Below are 24,106 nucleotides of genomic sequence, written 5' to 3'. Positions count from 1 at the left end.
GTTAGAACTTGGATTTCTTCATCTTTCTCAATCATGATTGCATCATTTTCTCTCAGGGCATCTTCAGCAAGCCTCCTGGCTCTTTCAACTTTTGACAGTTCTTCTTCTGCCTCCCTTTTTCTTTCATCAACACTTATGCTGGCTTCCAGTATCTCAGTCATTATCTGGGCCTGACCTTCTTGTTCTCTTTTGAGATGAGTAATTTCTTTGGTCAACTTCTTGTTCTTTTCCATAAGTTCTAAGACTGCTTCTTCATATCCACTCTGTTCAGAGAGTTGATCTATGATATCTTGACTCTCATTTAGCTGTTGAGCTAATTCCTTCCTTTTTGCAAGATATTTTCTCAGTCTCTCTTTCAGTTGAGCAATGATTTTATTGGCTTCATCGATCTGCTTCTGATACCGGTACTCTTCCATGATCTTTATCCTCAAGCTGTCAAGCTTCACTTCAAAGGAACTGGGCTCTGATACCAATTGTTAGTCCCAACCAGTACTGAGAGGGGAGGGGTGAATCAGTACATTACCAGTTTCAACCAATTGAAACTTTTACTTTAAGTTTGAACTAATTTACCATTCACCAATGTAAACATTTACTGCAAAAGATTAAGCATACATGAAAAGATACACAAAGACATGTAGATTTATCTCGTGGAAACCCAATAGGGAGAAAACCACGGTGTGAGTAGGAACTCACAAAATTTGTACTCTTCTGGAGTACGCCCGGTTAAGAACCATCCCTATTAGGAGATTACAAAGACACTGTCAGGTGCCACCCGGTTAAGGGATTTTGAACAAGGCTGATTAGTGCCTTTACCTTGTTAAAGGTAGCTTGATTAAAGGACTTAGAACATCAATCAAGATGTCACCCGGTTAAGAGATTTTTACAATGGGACCTGTTAAAGTCCACCCAATTAAGGGATTTAAGTTGCAATTGTTAGAAAGCAACAGATGGATGATCTGCTAAAATTGCTACTCATTAGGCTGGTCATATCACATTGAAAAATCACACTAGATCTGCATCGGTCGTGTCTGTTCTACACAACTCTGATCTCCTGAATGCACTATCAACTCTGCCTTCTGCTGATTTGTTGATCCTTGAATATCACATTGTTGGTCCTCTGTCACTTGAGTTACCACTCTGTGAAACACCACTCTACCGGTCTTCTATCATTCGGCTCTGCAGTCTCTTAAACTCTCTGTGTGTCCACTTTCACATTATCTTCATTCACCTTGACAACAACCATCTCAAGAATGAGATATGTGTATTTATAGACCTTTTAGTCTATCACTAGCTTTCCTTCCAAAACATACCTTTCAAAATTATGTTGTCAGGCCTTAAATTACGCCTCTAAAATCATGCAGGAATCTCTGTCAATATAGTCGAACATGTCGATAAGTTTGCCGGTTGAATGGAGAAGACTCCCGATTTAGCTGGTTGTAACTGAACGTTACCAATCTGTTGGTTACCAACTCTTCCGGTGTACCAATCAAAACTTGTCTAGCCGATTTCCTGTTGTATACTGGTTTGTTCTTTGCTTAGTCGGTGAACCTCTTCTGTGTCGATCTACTCACTACTACCCGATCTACTCACTGCTTCCTGGTCTACTCACTTCTTTCCGGTCTACTCACTTCTTGCCGGTCTACTCACTATCGATGGAGTGTGAAGACTAAGAAGATGATGTTGCCAACAATGACAACCATACCATTTACCGGTCATACAAAACAATATCAGAATGCCAACATGGTCAAGGTAAATAAATTCCTCATGAATGTGGCTCAACACAATCTTACTCCATTCTTCCTCATAAAACATCAGAAAAACCTTCCAAATGTCCAATTTCTTCTGCTTTACACTAGCATAATTTGACTTTAGCATGAATTATCATCTAGCATCTCATTGTTCCTAAAATCTTCCATCTTCAAATGATTATACTCATTCAGAGGTGAGTGAATACAAATGTAGACATCTTCAGTGTGAATCATGTCAATGGGAACAAGTGAAAATGCTCTACCCTTGTTAGTCTCAATAGATTTGTAAGGATGCTTCTTATATACTGGCCTTGGCTTCTCTACAGTATCAATTACCCTAGGCATATCCATGTTTATCCTTTTGTAATCTAAGGTTTGTAATAAAAAATAAAAATACTTTCAAATCTAACTGTTAGGGTTTGCATGCAATAGTACTTTGAAAACCTTCTTTGCTTATTAGCTTGTTATCCATCTCGAATGTGTACAATGAGACAAAAAATTGATCAAGTGTTTCTTAAATTCCCTTCTCACCTACCCTAGGAGATTCACATTAAATGCACTTGGGTTTTAGCACCTTTAAACTATTATGTGGTATCAAGGATTTATATAACACTCAACAAACCTCCCATAAAGAGAGAATATACTCTAGAAATTAGATCAAACATCATAATACCACTAGTCAATCACGTCCATGTTACCATTAACTTCTATGTTGAATATTTCAACATCTTATACTTCTTAGGGGTTTGAAAAGTCAACAACTATAACTCCCCTTGAACCAATGCTATCTTTTTAGTTTTGGAAGATCCATGTGCACTATCCTGAGGTATATATCCATCCCTAAAATCGCTTCCTTCCTTCTTCCAAATTTTGTCCATTTCTCTCTTTATCTGAGCCAAATCAACCTTCTTTATGGAGCTGAGATCTTACATTATTTTCCTTACAAAACCTAGCAATATGTCTTAGTTTATTGCAATTATATCATGCAATGCCATGTTGTAGACCATTTCCACTTCTTCTCATATTAGATCTACAATTAGTAGCCTTATGACCAAACTTGTTGCATGTGTAACAATACCCATAGAAGGATTGAGTAGTCATAACATTTTTCTTATTTGTGAAATTATTCCTTATCACTTTACTTTTGTATTTATTAGCCCTATGACTAAATTTATTCCAAGTATAACATTGATCGTTAAATGGTTGAGAGTTCATAGCATTGCATCTTGGATGCCTAAATGAATTCATGTTCATTATAATCCTACAATCAATAAACTTATGTCCAACCTTATTACAAGAATATAAATTACCATTGAAAGACTAAGAGTACCTGGTTTGATTAGGAGCTGGCTTTCTAAAATTATTCTTCTTGTCGAACTTGTGTGAAATTGTTCTTCTTTTCCTTTGTCTTCTTGGATTCATCATGTGCATTTTCTTTTCCCTTCTCACTCTTGCCTTCAGTCATAAAAAAATCTCCCTTCTCAAAACCAAGGCCATTGTTGTGCTTATACGATTTTTGATAACTGAGTACCCCGTCAAGGAGGTCACTGCCAACTTTGGGATTTCTAAGACTTTTGTCTATCTACCCCTTTGTATCTTTCAATTCTTTTCTCGCAGTGACTATTGCTTCCTTGAGCTTGGTGGATTTGATGGATTTGTCATGAAACTTGGTCTCCAAACAATAAACAATCTTCTTGCCTTCTTCAACTTGAATATTTAGGTTAACTATGTCATCTTCTGCCTTCTTGAGTTTTCCTTCACATTCCATGCTTCCTTTAATCTTAGCTTTTAGCTTGATTATTATCTTATCTGCCTAATCAAATTTGGTCTTGTATTCATTAGCCTCTGCCCTTGTAATATCCATGTCCTCGAGAGAAGACCAAATTTCTCCTTTAAGGTCTAATTCACAATCATTAGGATCAATATCCTAACTTTTAGGTTCCATTGCCTCTAGATCTAATTCAGGATAGATTATGTCTTTGTCCATTGCTTTAGATTCTGCGTGTTCAAATGCAAGATTTACCTCAACTGTTAAATTTCTTATCTTAGGAACCTTGCTTTGATACCAATTGTTGAACACACTTGGATGTTGAGAGTGGGGGCGAATCAACGTAAACTAAAATTTGACCATCCATTGATAGTTTAAACATTAAATCAAATTTGTCAAAAGAAAGAAAAGAAACATAGCATGCACCACACAAGAACACTAATATTTTTTACATGGAAAACCCAATGAGGGAAAAAACATGGTGAGAGTTAACTCACACTACATGAAACATATATTACAATATTTGTTTTAAGGCTCACTGCCTAAGGAAGCTCACTTATCCTTGATGGACTTGCTGAGCAAGATACAATGAAACAAGGACCTATTGAAGAGACTCACTGTCTGGTAGTAGGATACATGAATATTACAATGAAAACATGAATATGAACTATTATAGAAGAAGCATTGGACATATGCTTATGTTACCATCCCTTTGTAGAATAATTACTCCATCAAATCGACTTCACACACTTCATACTCAACTAATATCTTTGCTGCACAACTTACTATATTCACAAATGATTTTTTCTTCTATAAATACCATTTGAATCACTTTGAAATATCAATTAGGTCACCTCTAAAAATACCTTACAGATGAAACGCGTGATATAATTTAGGTCAACTTCAAACATATGTATCTTAAAAAAAATTAGGTTGTGGATCAACCCAAGACATAGCTGAACCCTAAACACATCTCAACTTATCCTTCTAAGCCAATAAGATAGGTTAGGATCAACCACAAATAAAGGAACTTAATCTGCAACCCAAATATCATCTTTACTATCAAAATTCTTAATTGTTTACCTTTACACCACCAGGGAGAAACCGAAATCATCATGTAGACCAAGATGAAAGCAATGTAGACCATTTACAACATCCCTGCAACCTTCTTCTAAAGTAATTAATCATTAAGTGATGGTGCAAATGAAGAAATCCACTGAATTGATAGAAATAGGGCAATCCAGTCTTATTGTTACACTTTGACACATTGAATATTGCATTGGAGAGCACCAAGACAATTGAAACCCACGTTGTTGAACCCATATACCTTCCTTAACAAATTCCCAAGTCTTCATAATAAAAACTATCCAACCAAAAAAATGCAAAGCATTTTAATACATTCTACTAACTATATCCCACTATCACAACATTGTCCGGTACATAGAAACTTATATCCTTTATAGAAAAGGGAGACATCGCCTAATACTCTAGAAAAAAGCATGTTTATAACTGTATAAACCTATTACTAAAACCACAAGATTAAATCTTGTTGTGCAGATAGATGTGGACCAAAAAGCTAGAGTCACTGCCTTAGAGAAATCCCTGCAGATACCTTAGCCAATAATCCTTAACCTTTAGTAGCATGTAGGGAATCAAACATATATAGTATCAATGTATGAGGCTGAAGCACACCATTAAACATTTATTTCCTCATCCACATCATACTTGAGTACAAGAGAGATGACAATCATCTATGTCTTCGATGTTCATCATCATTCATATGCATATCAGTATCATTGTCAAACCATCTCTCTCAAATCTTCCACTATCTTAACAACATATCTCTAACCATTTCCTAGCCTCTTCAACTTCACCAGTGACCACAAGTTGACATCAATGATAACACATACTACCAACATCATTGAGTCCTCCATGTATTTCATTTGCTTGTTTCTTTCCTCTCTTTTGGATAGGAGTTTTGTCCCAATGTGTTTTCTCCTTTTCTACATTTGCGAGAGATTGCATTGCATTACATTTGCATTTACATGGGTACCTAACATGGCCTAGTTATTGGAACCCATATTGCATAATAATCTTATGGCTATGTTGCACTCAAGGGAGGTGTTAGTGTGAATGAGGTGATTACCTATCTAGTTGTTATCAAGAAGCTATTCACACGTTAAGCTCACTTAGGCACTAAGTTAGTTGTCCTTATATTCTAGGTGTATTTTCTAGAAGTTAGTTATAATGGGGCCATGTTCACCACATTTACTTTTTAGTTATATAGGCATTTAATATTTATATCACACATTTAATATTCGTATAAAGGGTAGTAGTCATCCCATTTTATCACCTTGTCTTTATAAGCAAGGTATCTCATGTATATTTTGAATATCAATTATCATATTCAATCAATCTTGCACTATTGAAGCAAGCTATTATTGACATTCTCTCTCGTGGAAATTGTTTTGATCTTGCATGGATCTTGGGGTTATTCTGGAGTCACCTAGTCACTTTATGATTATGATGGTAACTATATGAACTGTTGGGTATGTTTTAGTATGTGTATATTTAGAGTTCCTTGCATGCTTTCCCTCAAATATTTTAATTGGACAAAATTTAATTTAGTCGTGTAATAGTAACTTAATGATTCATTTGATTAAGTATTTGATACACTTATGGTATATGTTTTGTCCATAATAAACACTGCTTGCAAAATAAAATAAATTTTGAAGCTACCTAAATCTTGTGGTCACATTAGTTATTATCACGTGCTTGTGATCTATAGCAACATACTCATGTGCTTGTGACGTATAAAAAAATACTCATGTCTATTATTTAAAAATGATCTTAAATGTATATAGTGCAAGAGTTAGTTATGTAGGGGTTATTATCCTTAGTCAAACCCCATCTTTGATTCAATGGTTTGGAACAAGGATCAAAGACATGATGCACTTGTCCATGTGCATAGTCTATTCTTGTTAAATAGGTGATGATGTAAATTAGTGATGCAATAACGATGCTTTATTGATGTAATAGATGTCAAAATATCTGATGGATTAAATGATTGCTTACATAGAAGTAAATAAGAGTTTTTCATTTTATATAAAATTTTAGCATGCAAATCACATATTTCATGGTAAAGTTGACAAGTAACAACTAATAAGAAGGGGTTCAAAATGGGCCTAGGATTAAATCATATCCAAATTATTCAAATGTATAGAGTCAAGATAATTGCCAAGTGTTATACATAAGCATATCATTTATTTGTGTTATAGAGAAAAAATCATGATCTTTTCAGTTTTAGAGGAAAAAGAAACAAATTAACTTCCATTTCAAAGGTAACTCGTTAAAAATAATAGAAGAATACAAGTAGGTCAAGCTTAGTTTTCATAATAGGCCAAGTTCAAAGACATGTAAAGTGAATAGAATATAAGGGGTGGGAAATCTTTATATTCTCTACAAGCTAAACATAAGAATGGAGACTTGTGAGATTGGAAAACCAAGAGAATCCTAGTAGTTTGCTTGTCACTCATATGGTCCTTTATGGGTGTGCAATTTTGAGAAACACTATATTGCATCAAAAGTGGAGGCAGGTAGAAAGAATTCAAAAGAACTAATTATAAACATTCTTAAAATAAAAAAACTTAGGTCAATATGAGATTCTTTGAGATGAAACACTACTTTTGCATTGGAAGCATTAACAATGGCTTGGTTATTAAGCTACCCCAAAAGGGCTAAATTTATGGAGAACCATCATTGGTTTATATTGATTGTAGAAAAAGAGATAAGTAGAAGGAAGAACATGTGGATGACTCAAAATGTCAAGTGGATGAATAAATGATGCATAGATATACAAGAGTGCCCAAACACTAATGATGAAATAAGAGTAAGTGAAAACTTTAGGGTTGCTACATGGACAAAGCAAATTGGTTGGAACAAAGCTTACTATATTAAAGAATTTTAGCCCTATGCGGGATGACAATGAAGAGATTATATAGGAGCAAAAATTAAGTGGAAAACATAAATGTTGGTGGCCCAATTACAAACTAGTTTGCATATCTTAGATGTGAGATTGATAGGCTGGCAATAGCCAAGGAGTGAGAAATTAGAACTCATCTATTTTGCAACAAGGGAAGGTGGAGTTGAATTGACACCACATAATGAAATGATTGACTTATACTTACATTCGTATCAAGTATGAAGATAACCCGAGAGTAGACAATCTAAACCTCTTATTTGAAGGGGGAAGACTAATGACAAACTTTTTGATCAAGATTCACAATAAAAGATTTCACATTAAAAAAATTTAAAATCTACTTACAACTTTTATAAGATCTTTATTTTCTTAAGTAAAATTTTCATACCATTCCTTTTATGCTCTTAATCCCTTAAATTACTTAATCTTATAAAAATTATTGAAATCACTCATTCACTCATTCACTCATTAATTATTGAATATAAAACAAATAACTCAAAACGAGTAAAAAATGAATGGGAAAACAGTACATATGCTCTATTCACTATTGCAAGCACATTTTTGATAAAAGTTTCTTTTCCGTCAAGGCAAGTATTTAAAAATATTCAGAGTTTTAAGAAATGAATTATAAAGTTTTACAGGCGAAACCCAAAGTCTATATTCGAAATTTATTGGCGGGCAGATCGCGTAGCGCATAGGAGGCAGGCATTCAATCTACTCCATTATCATTGTCTGGTACTGGTTAGAGGAAGTAAAACGGAAGTGAAGGAATGAAGCGTCTATTTAGATCAAAAAAGGAGAAGCCGTCTCCTGCATCTGTGGAGAAGGCTTCGGAGGAGGTAAGTATCTTGAAGCATTTAACATTTGTAGCATGAAGTTGAGCTTTATAACATTGATTGTTGATGGTGCTTGTAGTTGAACAAGAGGGGAGATGTGGTGAACGAAAAAGTAAAGAAATTGGATGCAGAGCTGACCATGTTCAAAGAGCAGCTGAAGAAAACCAGACCCGGCCCTTCTCACAACGCTCTCAAAGCACGAGCTTTGCGCATCCTCAAGCAAAAGAAAATGTAGAAATTCTCTTGATCGTGTTATCAAAAAATCTCTTTTCTCCATGGCGCCAAGTTGATATGCTTTATTTTTTTCAAGGATATAGTGTGGCATAAGCACATTCCATTTAGCTGCTCCATTTACTAGAACAGAACTTGTATTCATGTCCAGAAACAACCAAGGCTGACTTGTTTACTTCTTATTTCAAAAAAATGTAATGCCTGCTTAGGTTGTTTGGTCTACCAGCAGGTTTGGAGGTAATCGAACTTGTTTTACCTGGTGACCCAGTTTTATACACCCCAGTAGGCATAGATGAGGCCAAATGCAATTTTTTTCTGTATTTGATGACATAGAAACACCCTAATTGCATAGCTGTTTATAACAGAAGGCAACTGAAATGGTAACATCATTTATTAAAAAACACAACATAGATGCTAAAGATAGTATATTTGACATGTCAATGATACTAATTAACTAGAATTTACTAAAAGTGCAAGGCATTAGATGTAATCAAGCTTAGCTATGACAAATTGTAAAGTAGATACAGCAACAGTATTATAAAGAAGGGAAAGCCAATAATCTACCATCGTCTCCAAAATCTACACACCATAGGAACTTAGGAAAAGGACAGTGAGTGGTTGTAGACAATTAAGTCTGTAGATCCTAATTATAAACCTAATTATACATTAATGTAAAGGAATATATAATATTGTCAGTGGTAGGGAACACGTATCATTTGTAGTGTGGCTAGATGTGAATATAGTCCCTGTGCTTCATGAGAACTTGCCAGACACAAAGAAGGAGACGACTGGCCTTGATGTGTCAATCTCTACCTAGATAGCCACATAGACCAGATCTCAGGAGTTTGTAAGGAGGAAGGCAGGGAGAGCTTACAAGAAAACTTGTCCTTTAGAAGTCAGTGTTGAGCTACAGCTCATATGGACAGTTAGGAATCGAACCTAGGATCTTCCATTTGCTGTTGGAGTGTTCTATAACTAAGCTATTGGCCCCTCTTTGGTTAGTCCATTGTTGGTCTAGGTGTGGCTTATTTCCAGCATCCCCCCTTAAGCCACATTGCAGGTGCTTGGGGCTCCTAGCTTGGCTTTGATACCACATGTTGATCTAGAGCTCATATGGACCAGCTAGGGCTTGAACCTAGGACCTTCCATTTGCTGCTGGAATGTTCTACCCACTAAGCTACCGGCCCCGCTTTGGCCAGCCTATCATCAATCTGGGTGTGGCTTATTTTAAATAGCCAGTACCATAAGTGTAAGAGAAGAGTAGAGATGATATGAGATCTGCTAGAGTGAGGTGTTTGTGGATATAGGCGTAATTATAGCATGAGAGGGGCTGCATATTGTTTGTAGTGTGGCTTGACATCAATATAGTCCGTGTGCTTCTTGAGAACTTGCCAAATCAAAAAGAAAGAAAGGACTAGCCTTGATGTGTCGATCTTCATCTATGCTGGAGTGATACTGTTTAGGTTTGGATAGGCTGAATGGTTGCCAATTTATATCAAACCTAATCCATAAGGATGGCAAGGTCAGCTGCAAACAGAAGCATGAGTATACAAGGAAAGGGACTGCGTATTGTTTGTAGTGTGGTCTGATGTCAATATAGTCCTTGTGGAGGCAGAGGAAGTGTAAGAGAAGAGTTAGAAATTTGTCCTTCACAAGTTAGGACCATAAGAGTAACAAAAGAGTATAGGTAATATGGGATATGCTAGAGTGACATTGCTTAGGTTTGGATAGATTGAATGGTCCAATTATATCAAACTAATCAATAAGTATGACAAGGTCAGCTGTGGACAAAAGTGTAATTATAGTGTGAAAGGGTAGCATATGATTTTGACAAAAGATGAAATCATTGGGCTCAAAAAGGACATGGTGTGGAATGATAAGAGGGAGGATAATATTGTTTGTAAAGGGGAATGGAGCTCGGAGATGGCTTAGAAAGGACCTAACGGATTGTGGAATAGGGTTGGCAATCGCTCACCTCTTTCTTGTGTTGTCATGCTAAGTGATGTTGCTAAGAGATGACAAACCAAGGGATAAGTTATTAATGGTTATCTCAATTGCCACATATATATTTGGCCCCTCAATTTTATTGGTTTGTAACTTGTGAAGTGAGACAAGATACCTCGAAGAAGATATTTGAAAAACAAATGAAAATGTTGGAAGGTTTAAAATTAAGTAAGTAATTTTCATAATTTCCAATATAGTAACTGCAGTAACAACAGTAACAACAGTAAGTTCCCTGATATGAATTTCCAATATAGCACTGTACTGCCTGCTCAGTGAGCTTCAGAGATCTTTATACCCACTTTTCCTTGGGGATATTGTCTGAAGGCCATTGGAATTTGGGAGGTTGTTGATATACCTCATTTTTTTGAAAATTAATTTGTGCTCTCTGAAAATAATATTAATTGGATGCTTGAAGGTATTAATTCGTCATGGATGCTATGTTTAGCTGAATATGTTTGTGTAACAGGTATGAAGGTCAAAGGGATATGCTTTACAATCAAGCTTTTAGCCTTGATCAAGTTTCATTTGCATCAGAGGGTATAAAAGATGCTCAACAAACTGTAAGTATTTCTCTAGCATGTTTTCATATTGTAGGCAAGTTTTGTTTGGTCTACATTTTATCCTTTCTATAGCCTTGGGCTTCTTTTCATGCTTTATGTCTTTGAAAATGCTGGATCAAAATCTTGCCAAAAGGAGATGTTTTGATCTTTCACGCAGAACATGAGAAAGAATATTGCTTGAAATGATACAAGAAATAGTAACTGTGCATCTATGTGATAATTAAATTGTATATGGTACACATTCATATTCTGTCACAATGATGTATTAGATGAGTGAAATCTTTTGTTCTAGAGATAAATGCTAGTCATTTTTAGCTCTACTAAGCTTGGAATATTGTAATTGCTGGGTTTTATGATTGTTTCTTGTTGTACTTGTCCTTTGAGATTCATTTTCCTGACCAAAAATTATGTGGCTCTATCACGTTTGTATCTTATGCGAATCTGATGGTCACTTTAAATACTTTTCGTAATGATTTATTTGATGACGTGGTTGACATTTTGTTGGTTCTGGAGTTCTTTATTGAATGTAAAATCTAAAGTAGAGGAGTTTTTAAAGGACATAAGTTTTTATATTAGAATTTTGCTATATTTCAATTTATTGCACATATACTCCCTTTTGGTGAAAATGAACTACCTCAAAATCATTCCTAGTAATCTCTTCAGCTGTTACCTTTTAATTTTTTTTTTCTTTTATGTGAATATATGTATAATCTAAACAATACAATAATGGGGTTTATGTTGTTAAGCAGTGTAAAATTGAGTATCATTAGTGATGGAAAGATGCAAGCAAAGTAAGCTAAGAGTGCAAGCATAGTGAGGGAAGGACCAACTCAAATCATAATTTTAGTGATTAGTGCGACATAATTTAATAGCTTCTCAATTGTGTTGAAGCAATATGCAAAGGGTTGATTCAAACTATTGAACGCTCCTAACAAAACAAAAGAGAAAATGTATGAGAGACATACCATATCAAATGCAATATTTTCCATCATGAATAGAATGGGAGCATCATTAGGGTTAATAGCCGCCTTTTAGATATAATAATTTGTGGGGTTAGGCTTGCCAAATTACCACCTTAAGAGAGGGTTGACATGACAATGGTGTGGAACACTAAAGGACATCTTTCTTTTCCATTTGCACCAAATGCTTCTACCACTTCTTGGATTCATTCCAATAATGCTTCTAGGCTAGTATATCGAGCTCTCAAGTGTTCTAATTAGTAATGTGGAATTGGAAGGGGGTCTTCAAAAGGAAAAAAGAAGGTTGCAAACAATGTTATAGAAATATAGAACTGACAAACATGGGGGGAGGCATATGGTGCAATTGTTGGAAAGTGTTTGGCATCTCCCCTCAGGATTTGTGACAAGGTTTGACAACCTCTTGTGATGTCCTTAATTGAGATGGTAGTATCTAGAAATTTTGTGCCTTTTAGAAAAAATGACCAGCTCAATTCCTAAAGTGTTATTAGAGTGGGGTTGTAGTTCGAATCTCCTCTAGTAATGTTGAGGGGGAGATTGTTGGAATGTGTTCAGCTTCTTTCCTCGAGATTCGTGACAAGGTTTGATAGCCTTTTGTGAGATCCTTAATTGGGATGGTGGTTTCTTGAATGGGTGTGCCTTTTGTGAAAAATGGACAACTCAACTCCTAATAGCAATAGGATTGTAAAGAATGGTGGTGGCTACATGGGGGTCCCGTTGACGTGTTTTTTATGACAGCGTCTAACACAAAATTAAGTTGCCCAATGGTCACTTTACTCTCTCTTGATCAAAGTCTAATTGTATGCTAAGATTGCGATAAGTTCAAACAATTGACTCCAAGGTTCCGATTATGCAATGGACGTGACTCAGTTGGCTTGATGTGATATGCTTGTAATCCAAGGAGACTTACGTTTGGATCATTCTTTCACGTCTTTGCTGTGGCTGGAACTTCATCATCGGATATAGCAATTCTGTGATGCTTCTACTTTGAATGAACTGAACTGGAATGAACTGAAATTAAAGGGGAAAGGGTTAGGAGGATCTAAATCTACTCGTAAGGGCAGTGATATCAATAGATAGTGCTCTAATGGATGAATTCCAAATAAACCAAGTTTTGCTTCACCAAGATTAACTACAACTCCATAAGAATTGGTGCAATCTTCCAAGGATGTTGAAGGATTTTCACATCGAGAAAGTGCATTTGAATACCCAAAACGGTGCAATCCAAATGACTATCCACATTTGAACTTAGCACAAATTTAGTGGCTCAGGCTAAATTTACACTACAACTCATAATCAACAAGATGCAAAAAGTATGAACCATGGAAATTCATCAAACACTATTACATTCTCCATTGAAATCAAAGCATTACTCTACTTCTACTCTAAGTGAGGAAGGTGAAACCATGCAAGTTTTGAAAAATAACTTAAGAAAAAACATTAGAGAACAATGTTTCATTGTTATTATCTCAAAAGCTTATCGCAACAATTTCATACAAATCTCCCTCCCCTTACAAATGAAGGGCTCGCCCCCTTGTATAGGCCTCAAGCCTTGATTACATGCAGACCCTAAACCCAAAAGATTCCACACACATGATGCAACAAGGTGGGAATAAACATTAATGACCCATCATGTCCATTATCAATTAATTACATTCTTGCCAAAAATGGCATCCTTTGTGCATTAAATGCACCACTTCTTTCAAATTCGTCCAATGTGCATTGAATGCACCATCACTTCCAAATCGGTTACATGCAAAAGATGCTCTACCATTGCATTAAATATGACGGTTGCCATGCAATGAATTAGCCACCACCCTAATAGATTCTTGACATGTTAGTGGATCTTGCCGTCATTTATAATTTTCTTGGTTGTGCTTCATTAATATGGAATATTCTTTGTGCATATCACCAACTCATCCTTTACAAGAATCTTTCCATTTCGGGCTCACAAAAGACATTTTGGAATATTTTCCTGCCTTAGAAGAATTTTAACAAAATTATCCGATCCTGCAGGAATCCTATTCGTTTGGAATTCGAGGAGAGAGAAAATCTTTGTAGAGAGATTTTGCCCTTAAGGAAAATTTTTGTGCACACTTCATCCTTAAGGAAGGTTTTCCTGACCATTGATCATTTTTTTTGTGCTTAAGGAAATTTGTCTTGTTCTGAGCTCTGGAGAGAGAAAATCTTCTTAGCTAATTTTCCTTGTGCCTTGAAATTCTTCATCTTGGGCACATTTCTTCCCTGAGGAAGGAATTTCTTCAATCCTTAGCCAAATTTCACATTTTCCAAGAATTTTGCCCTGAAGGAAGGAAATTCCAACACTTAGTCAATTTTTCACTTTCCTAAAATTCTGTCTTTAAGGAAGGGATTTCCAACACTTAGTCAATTTTTCACTTTCCTAGAATTCTGTCTTGAAGGAAGGAATTTCCAACACTTAGTCAATTTTTTTACTTTCCTGGAATTCTGTCGTGAAGGAAGGAATTTCCAACACTTAGTCAATTTTTTCACTTTCTTGGAATTCTATCCTGAAGGAAGGAATTTCCTACACTTAGTCAATTTTTTCACTTTCCTGGAATTTCTTCATCTTGGGCATAATTTTTTCCTTGGGAAGAAATTTTTGATCAATTCATCACCTTTCCTATTTTTTAGGATTTTTTTCCATTTTGAGCTCTGGAATTCAGGAGAGAGAAAATTCTCCTGATCAATTCTCTTATGTCTTAGTATTTTCTTCAACTTTAGGGCAAATTTCATGCTTGAAGGAGATATTTTGACCTTTTTCCTGAGGGGATTTTCCATTCTTCTCCTTGGGCCCCAATTCCACCTTGCCTTGGAATTCAACTTTTAGTTCATCCTTGGGCGGAATTTTGATGTTATGGAGGAATTCTCCTTTGGAAGGAAAATTCAAAATTCCTTCCCTTTTTACTTTTGGCGCTCCACAACATGTTTGGGTGTGAAAATTACCTTGTGGAGGAATTCTTGCTTGAGGATGGAATTCCTTGACACCCCCTTTCTAGTGCCCTGCCTTGACCTTGGGTGTGAAAACCATATGATGCAGGAAAACTGGTCAAGGAGGAATATTCCTCTTGACCCTCAGTTTGGCACCCAACTACCTGACTCGGGCGTTGAATCCATATGATGCAGGAAAATGTGGTGTGGAGGAAAATTCCTCCACCACCTAGTTCTAGCGCTCTCCTTGATGCTTGGGCGCTGAAAGGACATGGAGGAGGAATCTAGCGCCCAATCCTTGACATGAGCGCCAAAACCACTTAGGCATGGAATTTTGGGGGTGGAGGAAAAATATTCCATGACCCCATTCTAGTGTTCACCTACTTTTGGAAGCCAATTATTGCCAAGGTAAAGATTCACTTGGGTTTTGCTAGACCTAGCCAATTTTGCCCTTTTTCAAACTTGGGATGCCACATTTGGAATTGAAGTGGATTTTCGTGCCTTAGGAAGATTTTCAGTGCCTTTCTACTTCTGGAATGAATTCCACAGCCATTTTTTGATTAGTAGCTTGCTTTTTCAAACTTCTTGGATTTAGACAAGTATTCAGGAATGCTTAGTCTTCAGTGTCGGGACCCCTGCTTGTGAAAAACCTGCCAAAAATGGACTTACTAAAAATAGTAAGTATTTCAAAATGTCAAAATTAAGGCAAAACAAGACAAGATAACACTTAATAAAAATCGAAATTGACTAAAAATAGAAACTACTAAAAATAGTATGTTTGATTTTTGGCAAAATAAAGACAATTCAGGAGGTAGTGAAATTCCCCAAAAAATAGGATCTTTCTAAAAATAGAAAGTTGCTTAGAATTTGCTCAAATTTCATTGGTAGGTTCCTTGAAGGGTCTTTATTCCAATGCAACGTTTAGTTTTTCCATAACCCTAAAGAAAAGACCTCAAATATAAGACTAAAGGGCAAAAACCCTAAAATAGACCAAACGAGTTCCAAACATAGCCAAATTTACTCAAACGACGTGTAAACTTGATCAAATTCACCCCAGAACACTTGCAAACCGGGGAGACCAAAGAGACTGCTGCGAAAAGACCTAGAGAAACACAACCAAAAGACCAAGAGAACCTAAAAAGTAGGGGGTCTCCATTTGCAATGGGGCGATGTGTGAAAACGTCACAACAGGTCCAATAATGCAATGAATGTTTGCTTTTTGCCTCATTTCCTAGGGTGCTAATTCATTTGTTGTTGAGAGAAATCGTCCCACTCTATCAAGTGGGAACAAACTTACCTCTTAGAGAGTGGAGAAGCTAGTTATTGTTCAAAGTATCCTATGCATCTAGGATCCTAGGATGATTGAGTGCAAATAAATTCTAACAACCCAAAGGGTTGTGAATTCTTGAGGAACTTGGGAAGGTAGATGAGGATCGAGATGTGTAGCTGAGATGGGTTGGGGTCTTGTTGAAGGAGCCACATGATTCAAATTTAGAGAGCAGTGATGAAGAGTTTCTAGGGCATGTGGGAGATGCATCTCATTATGACAATAACTATTGAGTTTGCTTCTCCATTCTTGCAGCTTAGCGTGTTGCTAGGATAAAGATATGGTTGTTATATTTTGTTAGTTGAGGATATTGTTAGAATTACTTTTATGATAATGCTATTTGAATTTTTAATTTTTAATTTTTATTGTTATTTATGAATTAGAGATGCCAATTACTTTTTTTAAAGTTTGTAGTGCACATCTTTAGAATTTCTAATGAAAAGCTATATAAATATTTAAATCACATCAAATCATCTAAAGGCTGTTTTTTCTTTGTGTTTATAGTGGATCTCTTACTTTGTTTTAATTGCCTTCGCAAGATGTTGGCCCAATAGCCAAGTGACCATTCAATAGGCAAAATGTTTCGCAGTTTGCAATTAAAATGACACAAAAATGGCCTATAATTAAGGGGGTAATTAACTTTGGAAATGCAACATTTGAACCCTTGATTGTATGGCTGCCTTAGGAATATTAATGTAGATCTCCCACATTTTATTGTATTAAGGTGTTGAGCTATGTAATAAGGTCATACTTGAGGAGTGGGTAGATATTATTAGATTGTGCAATGGGGACACCTCTATACCGTTTGCTACTTCCTCTAGGACTTCTAGACTAGTTTTCGCACCACCTATGATAAGTTGAGTGTAGTAGAATAGAGGTGGAAACAAAAGCCCAAAGGTTTAGCTACAACTTCCAAGCTAGTTGTATATTTGTTCAATGTGCAGGACGAGGAGGAGTATTGTTTGCTAAGTTATTTCATTTCATGTTGCCCAGTCTCTTTACTTTAAGTAGGCTTTTCTGAAGGCATGCAAAGTATGTCCATCTATTGGACTTCTTGATGAAACAAAGTTGAGAATCACCTTTCTTGTAAAAGTCTATTACAACGTTAATCTATTGATGGAGAAGATAAAAGTCACATGGGTGATATATGTGTGCAACATAATTATGGATGTAGGGACAAATATTAGATATAATCCAATCATCAATGTCGTATTCATAGATAAGGAAGGCCCTTAGTTCTTTAAGGCTATTTGATTGTTCTAGAAAGTGCAAAGAGGCAGAGTTCCAGTTCGAGAATTTGAGGGATGTTGATGAGGAGTTTGGCCTTTATATAGTGTAGTTGGCCATAGATGGAATATGTATGTAAAGCAATAGGGAAGTTAGTTGAGACTACTATAGGTTCATCTACTAGATCCTATGTTGTGTGGATTCAATGACAAATGTAATTCAAGACATTGGTATGCTTGATTGGTCAAAAAGGTTGTGGTAGGTGCCAAGAAGGTTCAAATGTTCATATGCAACCACTACACTTAATGGGTACACAAATATTATAAAAGAAATGAATTCTTCAAGCTACTTGAGACCTGGTTCACACCCTTCTTCATTTTATTATAGAGGATACTTGAGTTGTTAAAGCTCTAGCAACTAATGATCATGACACGAGTCGATTAAGTGGGGAGTCGAAAGATAGATCAAGGGAGGAAAGTGAGCAATATAGTGTTCAATGATACATTTTGATCAAATGTAAGATACAACATAACCATTGCATCCCTTGTTTCTTTCTTCATCAAATATGGGGATTTTGAAGAGATTTAGGGATGTATAGATATTATACTTGACCAAATGAAGGTCATGTCTTGTTAGAGAGACTTTGCCAAGTAGTTGTACTATAATCATTTTCATCCCATCATTCAATGGAGGTGGAAGAAGCTGAAAACTTAAGTGAATTTGAAATAGTTTGTTTAGAGGCTTGGTAGAGTTGTTCCCATTGATGATAATAAGGTCAAAAAGGACTTAATGAAACCCTTTAAGAAAATGTGTAATGTGGAGGATGCTCTAATAATTAGAGCTAAGTGGATCCAATTTGTTGAATTGAACGGCCAAAGGAGTTCAAAAAAAGTAGACAAACAAACTATGTTCCAAGACAAACTAATTAGTTGGTGGCAATCAATTGGCCTCTTTCATTGCTTTGTACACATGCCATTTGCTTTCTTTCATAGTTTTCAAATTGCTTTGCCACAAAGAGGAATTGGTTTAGATATAGCTTTATACACTCTTTTAATTGCAACAAACTTACTTTAGGAGAGTAGTGTTGTCCTCATTTTTGGATTCTCAAAAATTTGACAACCCCTACAAATTTTTGCCTAAAAAATGTCATTTTTGTCTCCAAGGCATGTTTTATGAGGTACAAAACTCACATTTGATAGTGTCAAATCATTGGGGGGTGTCCTTGCCATCATTGTCCAAGTTTTGGTGAGTTTTGGTCTTCCTTTTCCTAGCTTTCTGTGCAATTTCGGGTTTAAGAACAATCACTGCATGTTGAAGATTTTACTCTATGGCATGCTTCCCGAGGCGGAAATTCACCCCATCCTTGGGCTGGATCGATCGCTGATCCATCCCCAAGCTATGTTTCGAATTTCGTCGCGTTTCGAGTCCGTTTGCTATGTTTTTGCGTTAATGTAGGGGAATTTTTCAATGATTACCAGTAATTGGTAATTTGTTTTTCAAAACCCCCTTGAAGCTTTTAGGGGAATTTTTCTCCAAATTGCAAGTTTTTATAAAAACTTGTAATGAGGGTTTTAAAACCCCCATTACCAGTAGCTTGACTTTAAGTGTTTAAAAACTTGTAAATGGGATTTTAAAACCCCTTTTCATGTCTTTATAACTTAAAGTTGTTTTTATAATGTTAAAATAAAACTTGTAAACGGGATTTTAAAACCCCTTTACACGTTTTAAGTGAAATCACTTATAAAGGGAATTCTATTTCCCTATTACAAGTAATATTTACTTGTAATTTCTTTTCTAAAACCCGAAATTTGCCTTAAAGGCAAAAATATGAACATTTTGTAAAACTTGTTGTTTTGTTTCTAAAACCCGAAATTTGCCTTAAAGGCAAAAATATGAACATTTTGTAAAACTTGTTGTTTTGTTTCTAAAACCCGAAATTCTTCCATGCCATTGCAAGCTGATTTGAGTTCGGATTTCTTGGAGGAAATTTAGGGATTCCTTCCAACTGTGAATTTCTTGCAACTTTGAAGGATTCAAAACGTATTTTTTGTGCATTTGTTCAAACCATTTTATTGCGCATTTGTCTTCTTGAAGCCGTTTTTCTAAATCACGCATTCAAGGCGTTTATGACTATGATTTGGGGGGGGTTGAATCCATCTAATCTCAAGGCGTTTTTGGCTCTATCATAAATGCGTTGGATTCTATGCTTTGATCAAACCATTTTATGCGCATTTGTGGTTGCGGATTTGTAAAAAGACCCTAAAAAACAGTCACGGGTTTTTGTTAAGATACGCATTCTTCCCATTTGAGGGCTTCATCTTCCATGTTTGGTTGATTCTTCAAGTTTGGATCTCTTTTCAACTTTGCAAGGTAATTTTTATTTTTGTCTTTCTTTCTTAATTTCTTTCCTTGCATTTTCTTGTTTTAGTTTTAGTTTTGTTCATGTTCATAATGGGTTCGTGAGACGAAATTCCCCATTTTACAAAGAAATTTGTAAAGTAAAGTTGTTCTTCCCCTTTGGAATTTCTCCTTCTTTACTTGCATTCGGGTTTTAAAAACCCGATTGAAAGTAAGAGGAAAATTAGTGTTCTTCCCTTTTTGGACAAAGACTTAACCTTCTTTAGTCCAAAAATCAAGCTACAATGATTTAAAAATCAAGTTCTTCCCAATTTCGGGTTTTGAAATCCGGATTGCAAGTTGAAAGTTCTTCCCATTTTTGCATGGCAAAGTTCCAAGAGTTCTTCTAAGATCCATTCATAACCATCCGCACTTGTTGTTTTTAGTCATAAGCTTCATTTCTCTCATATCAAGATCCCTTTTCCTACCATTTCATCCACTCATTTCACACCTTCATTCATTTTCCCCATTTAAAGTCTACCTGCGGTCAGCCATCCAGAACCCGAAATTGGTCCAAAATGCACTTAAAAAAACACTTGAAAATGAGTTCTAAAGGTCCAATTACAAGTGCAAACTTGTAGTTACCCATTACACATATGAAGTTGCATGTTTGTTCTCCACAATTGCAAGTTAATGCTCTTGTTTTTCCCACACATGTAATGCAACTTCCAAAACCCGAAATTCACTTGTGAGCCCATTTTTGCATCAATTTATCTCTTCCCTTGTCAGTCTGGTTTGCACACACGATCTACCAAATCAATGGATTAAGGCATGGGCCTTATTTTGCAAGCAAATTTCAAGAATGGAGGATGATACAAAGAAGAGATACAACAACAATTCATGGTTGAGAGCATAGAATGCTTTCAAGACAAAGATGGTCATGACATGAAAAGAGGAAGGCAACCCTTTCCCTCCTGAAAAGATAGTACTACCCCAAGCAAGAAGACAAGGATGCAAGTTCCCGTTCCGGTTCAAGATGTCTTTACCAATCCAGAATACTTCAAGTTCTAGCATCCTGAAGCGACATGAAGATCATCACAAACAAAGGATGCTGCAGTTAGAGTCGTGTCTTTAGACACATGGAATAGTTTTAGTTATGCATTTGTAATTTCATTTTGACAAGTTACATGTAAAAAAATAACTTTGTAATTGCAAGTTAACTTATTACTTGCACTTTTGTAATTACATGTAAAGCAACTACAAGTTGTGTTCAATCAGGATTGTAGTTGGAATAAGTCTTAGTTAGTTATTGAATAAGTCTTGGTGGTTGAGAGAATCTCTCAAGTTAGTTAGGATCCTCCCACCTTTTTCTCAAGGCTTCTCTCCTATAAATAGAAGAGAGGGTCCATTGTAATTTTTATCTTTTGGAAAGCAAGCAAAAACTCTACCAAATTTACAGCAAGAAGTCTTTGAGCTTATGTATGTGAATTGAAAGTTTTGAAGAATAATAAAGAAGGATTACTCAAGTTTTGAGTCTTTGAGCTACATGTTTGAGTTTGAATTTTTTTATTTCTTCCATGCAAAGTGTTTCTAAAGGAGCTTAGTCTAATCTGATTTGAAGTCTTTGAGCTGCAAGTAGAGAAGATTAATTAAAATAGGAAAATCTCTAGAAGAAGCAGCAAGTCTTTGAGCTTGCGTCTATTCTTGAGGAAAAATTATTGTTTGATAAGAAATAGTAGCAAGTCTTTGAGCTTGCATTAGTTTTTGTCTTTGTGTTGAAAGAATAGATTATTCCAGTCTTTGAGTTGTTGTCTTTTATTCGTTGTAAAATTTAGTATAGCAAAGGGTAGATAGGACTTCCAATAGTCAAGTCTTTGAGCTTGATATTGCTGTCCCGTTCCGAAGGAAGTGACGAGAGTCTTTGAGCTTTCAGGAAACTTCATTTCCTTTCTCTCGTTTTCATTTGAAGTTGTTACCATTATTGTACATTTTCTTGCTATCACTTTTCTAAAGAGAGAAAAGGATATAGGCTTCCTTGAAGAAAGAAGGAAGACTGCTGCCCCATCCTGTTTTTTATTTCAGTTTTAGATAGATAGGGGAAGCCTTCCCTTAATTAGGAGAGTTTCATACTCACACACTGTGGTTGAAGCCACAATTTTGTTTGCTTTCACGAGTGTACAAAATTTTCAACCAACAAGTAGATAAGCTTGTTTTACAAAGTGCTTTGCAACTCATTGATTGGAAGATAAAGAAGTGCAAAAAGAGTTTGACAACAAGGTGCAATGTAGTGCTTGAGGAACAAGGTGTAAGAACCCTGTTGGTTCTAACTGTCCTGAAATACTGTTGCTGATTTGTTTTTGGATTTTCAAGGGTTTTGAACAATTTTGAATAAAAATAACAAGTGCACCAGGCAACAATTGCTCACATAACTGAATAGATACCAAATATGGAACAATTGAATCTATATTATGCATTAAGTAACTGTTGCAAATTAAACTAATACATAAAACATACCCGTAAGTCCTTAGCTTATTTGAAATAAAGAATTCTGGAGTTTGCCAACCAAAACTGGGAAACTAACCAAAATTAAAGTACAAGTCCAAAATACAATTTCTCTAGGCCAAAAATGAGATGAATCCACCTGATTATGTTGGGCGTTAGGAATGGTGCAACTAGATTGCAAATTAGAAAGGTGTTTCAGCCTCTCAGTCAAAACGTCCCTTTCTTGGACCCCACGTGCCAAGCCTGAATTGTACGACCAACAACTGGAAATTGTACAACTGCTTATTGAAATGAAATATGCTGCTAAAAGGGGCGTCTAACCTGATTTGCCCTTTCCTTATTAAAAAATCTGCAATATCTGAAATAAAGAATCTCTGTTGAAGCATAATAAGACTCCTGAATGAAGCCTTCACAATTGCAATAATTCAGCTGATCTTCCACAACCTCACAATCACAGATCCACGAAGAATTTCCGTTCTCCAATGGCCAAACCTCTGAAACCCTTGTCAAGGAATTCTACAGAGCAAAATAGAAGCAATGTCAAATATTCAATAATGAGTTTTAATTGCGTTTTTCTCCTTATAACCCCAAAAGCACAAATTCCAAGAACGTACGCCCAAATGGAATTTTAAATGCATTTAAATCATTTTTCAATAGTTTAAATTCATCTTGGACGCACTTTTACATTTAAATGATTTAAAATCACTTTTAATATTTTGAGTGACCTTTTAATTTTTAATAAAGTCACTTTGTAATAATTAAGTGGCTCATAATTTTAATAAAGTCACTTTATGACTTTATGATATCCATATAAGCTAATTAAATAACTTAACCACTAAAATATTAATATCTCCCTCAATATTCAGTCTTTTGACTTGCCGTCAGAAGCTGGGGTCAATACTGAATAACCCCCATGTGTCCAGGTGCCCTAACTAAAAACCTCAACTAAGCCCATACACTGACTGCAAAGGCCTTGGAATTGAAACCAAGACTGAACTGAAGAAGTGGAACTGCCACTGAGACTCTCTGTCCCGAATGTTAGCCTACAAGAGTCCAAATAGTAGGCTAATCCCTCGAACTCTGATGCTCACGAAAACGGGGACATTACACAAGGGTAGTTTGAAGAGGGCCAAAATGTACAACTAGGATTGGTGGGTTCTTGCTGCAAGAGCTAGATGAATATAGCAGTTCTAGTGATGAGCATTTCATGAATGAGTTTATAATCAAAGCAATCAGGGAAGTTCCAACCAAGCATGCCTCTTATCTCTCTTAGGGACTCAAAATGCGTGTTGGTGTGTTTGATGGTCCCATTGAAAGTCTTAGAATAGGACTTGACATTATAGTGAGTAGGGAGTAAATTTAAGCGTAAGGAAGGTCTATTCTAGAGGAGGTTGCCATAGGATGGTAGGACCAACCCCCTTAACCATCATTTGTATAAGGAGGTTTGGATTTATGATTTTCCTTGCCCCCTTACACCATTTTTCACTCCACACTCTTTCCTCTTTCTACATTTTCTATTATTGTTTGGCTTTGGTGGGTGTGATAATTTGTTCCTTTTATTTGTTAGGGTGTGATAATCTTCCTTGCTTTTTCTCTCTCTTCACGACCATGGGAGTTAAACTGGCCTTGGATGTTAGGAGGCTTTCTAGAGGTAGTGATTT

General features: G+C 35.9%; 1 protein-coding gene across 1 annotated transcript in view; it reads left to right on the top strand.

The window, feature by feature from the left end:
- The first annotated feature begins 8,091 nt into the window (after nt 1–8,091).
- The window catches only part of LOC131039450 (vacuolar protein sorting-associated protein 60.1), a 65,825-nt gene continuing 49,810 nt past the window's right edge, over nt 8,092–24,106 (top strand). Inside the window, exons 1-3 of the mRNA XM_057972228.2 lie at nt 8,092–8,334; nt 8,411–8,562; nt 11,033–11,126. Of these exons, the coding sequence (XP_057828211.1) occupies nt 8,266–8,334; nt 8,411–8,562; nt 11,033–11,126 (315 nt within the window). The 5' untranslated portion in view covers nt 8,092–8,265. The remainder of the gene's footprint in view (nt 8,335–8,410; nt 8,563–11,032; nt 11,127–24,106) is intronic.

The sequence above is a fragment of the Cryptomeria japonica genome, chromosome 10, assembly GCF_030272615.1.
Source record: "Cryptomeria japonica chromosome 10, Sugi_1.0, whole genome shotgun sequence".
NCBI lineage: Eukaryota > Viridiplantae > Streptophyta > Pinopsida > Cupressales > Cupressaceae > Cryptomeria > Cryptomeria japonica.
This window is presented reverse-complemented; position numbering and strand designations above follow the sequence as displayed.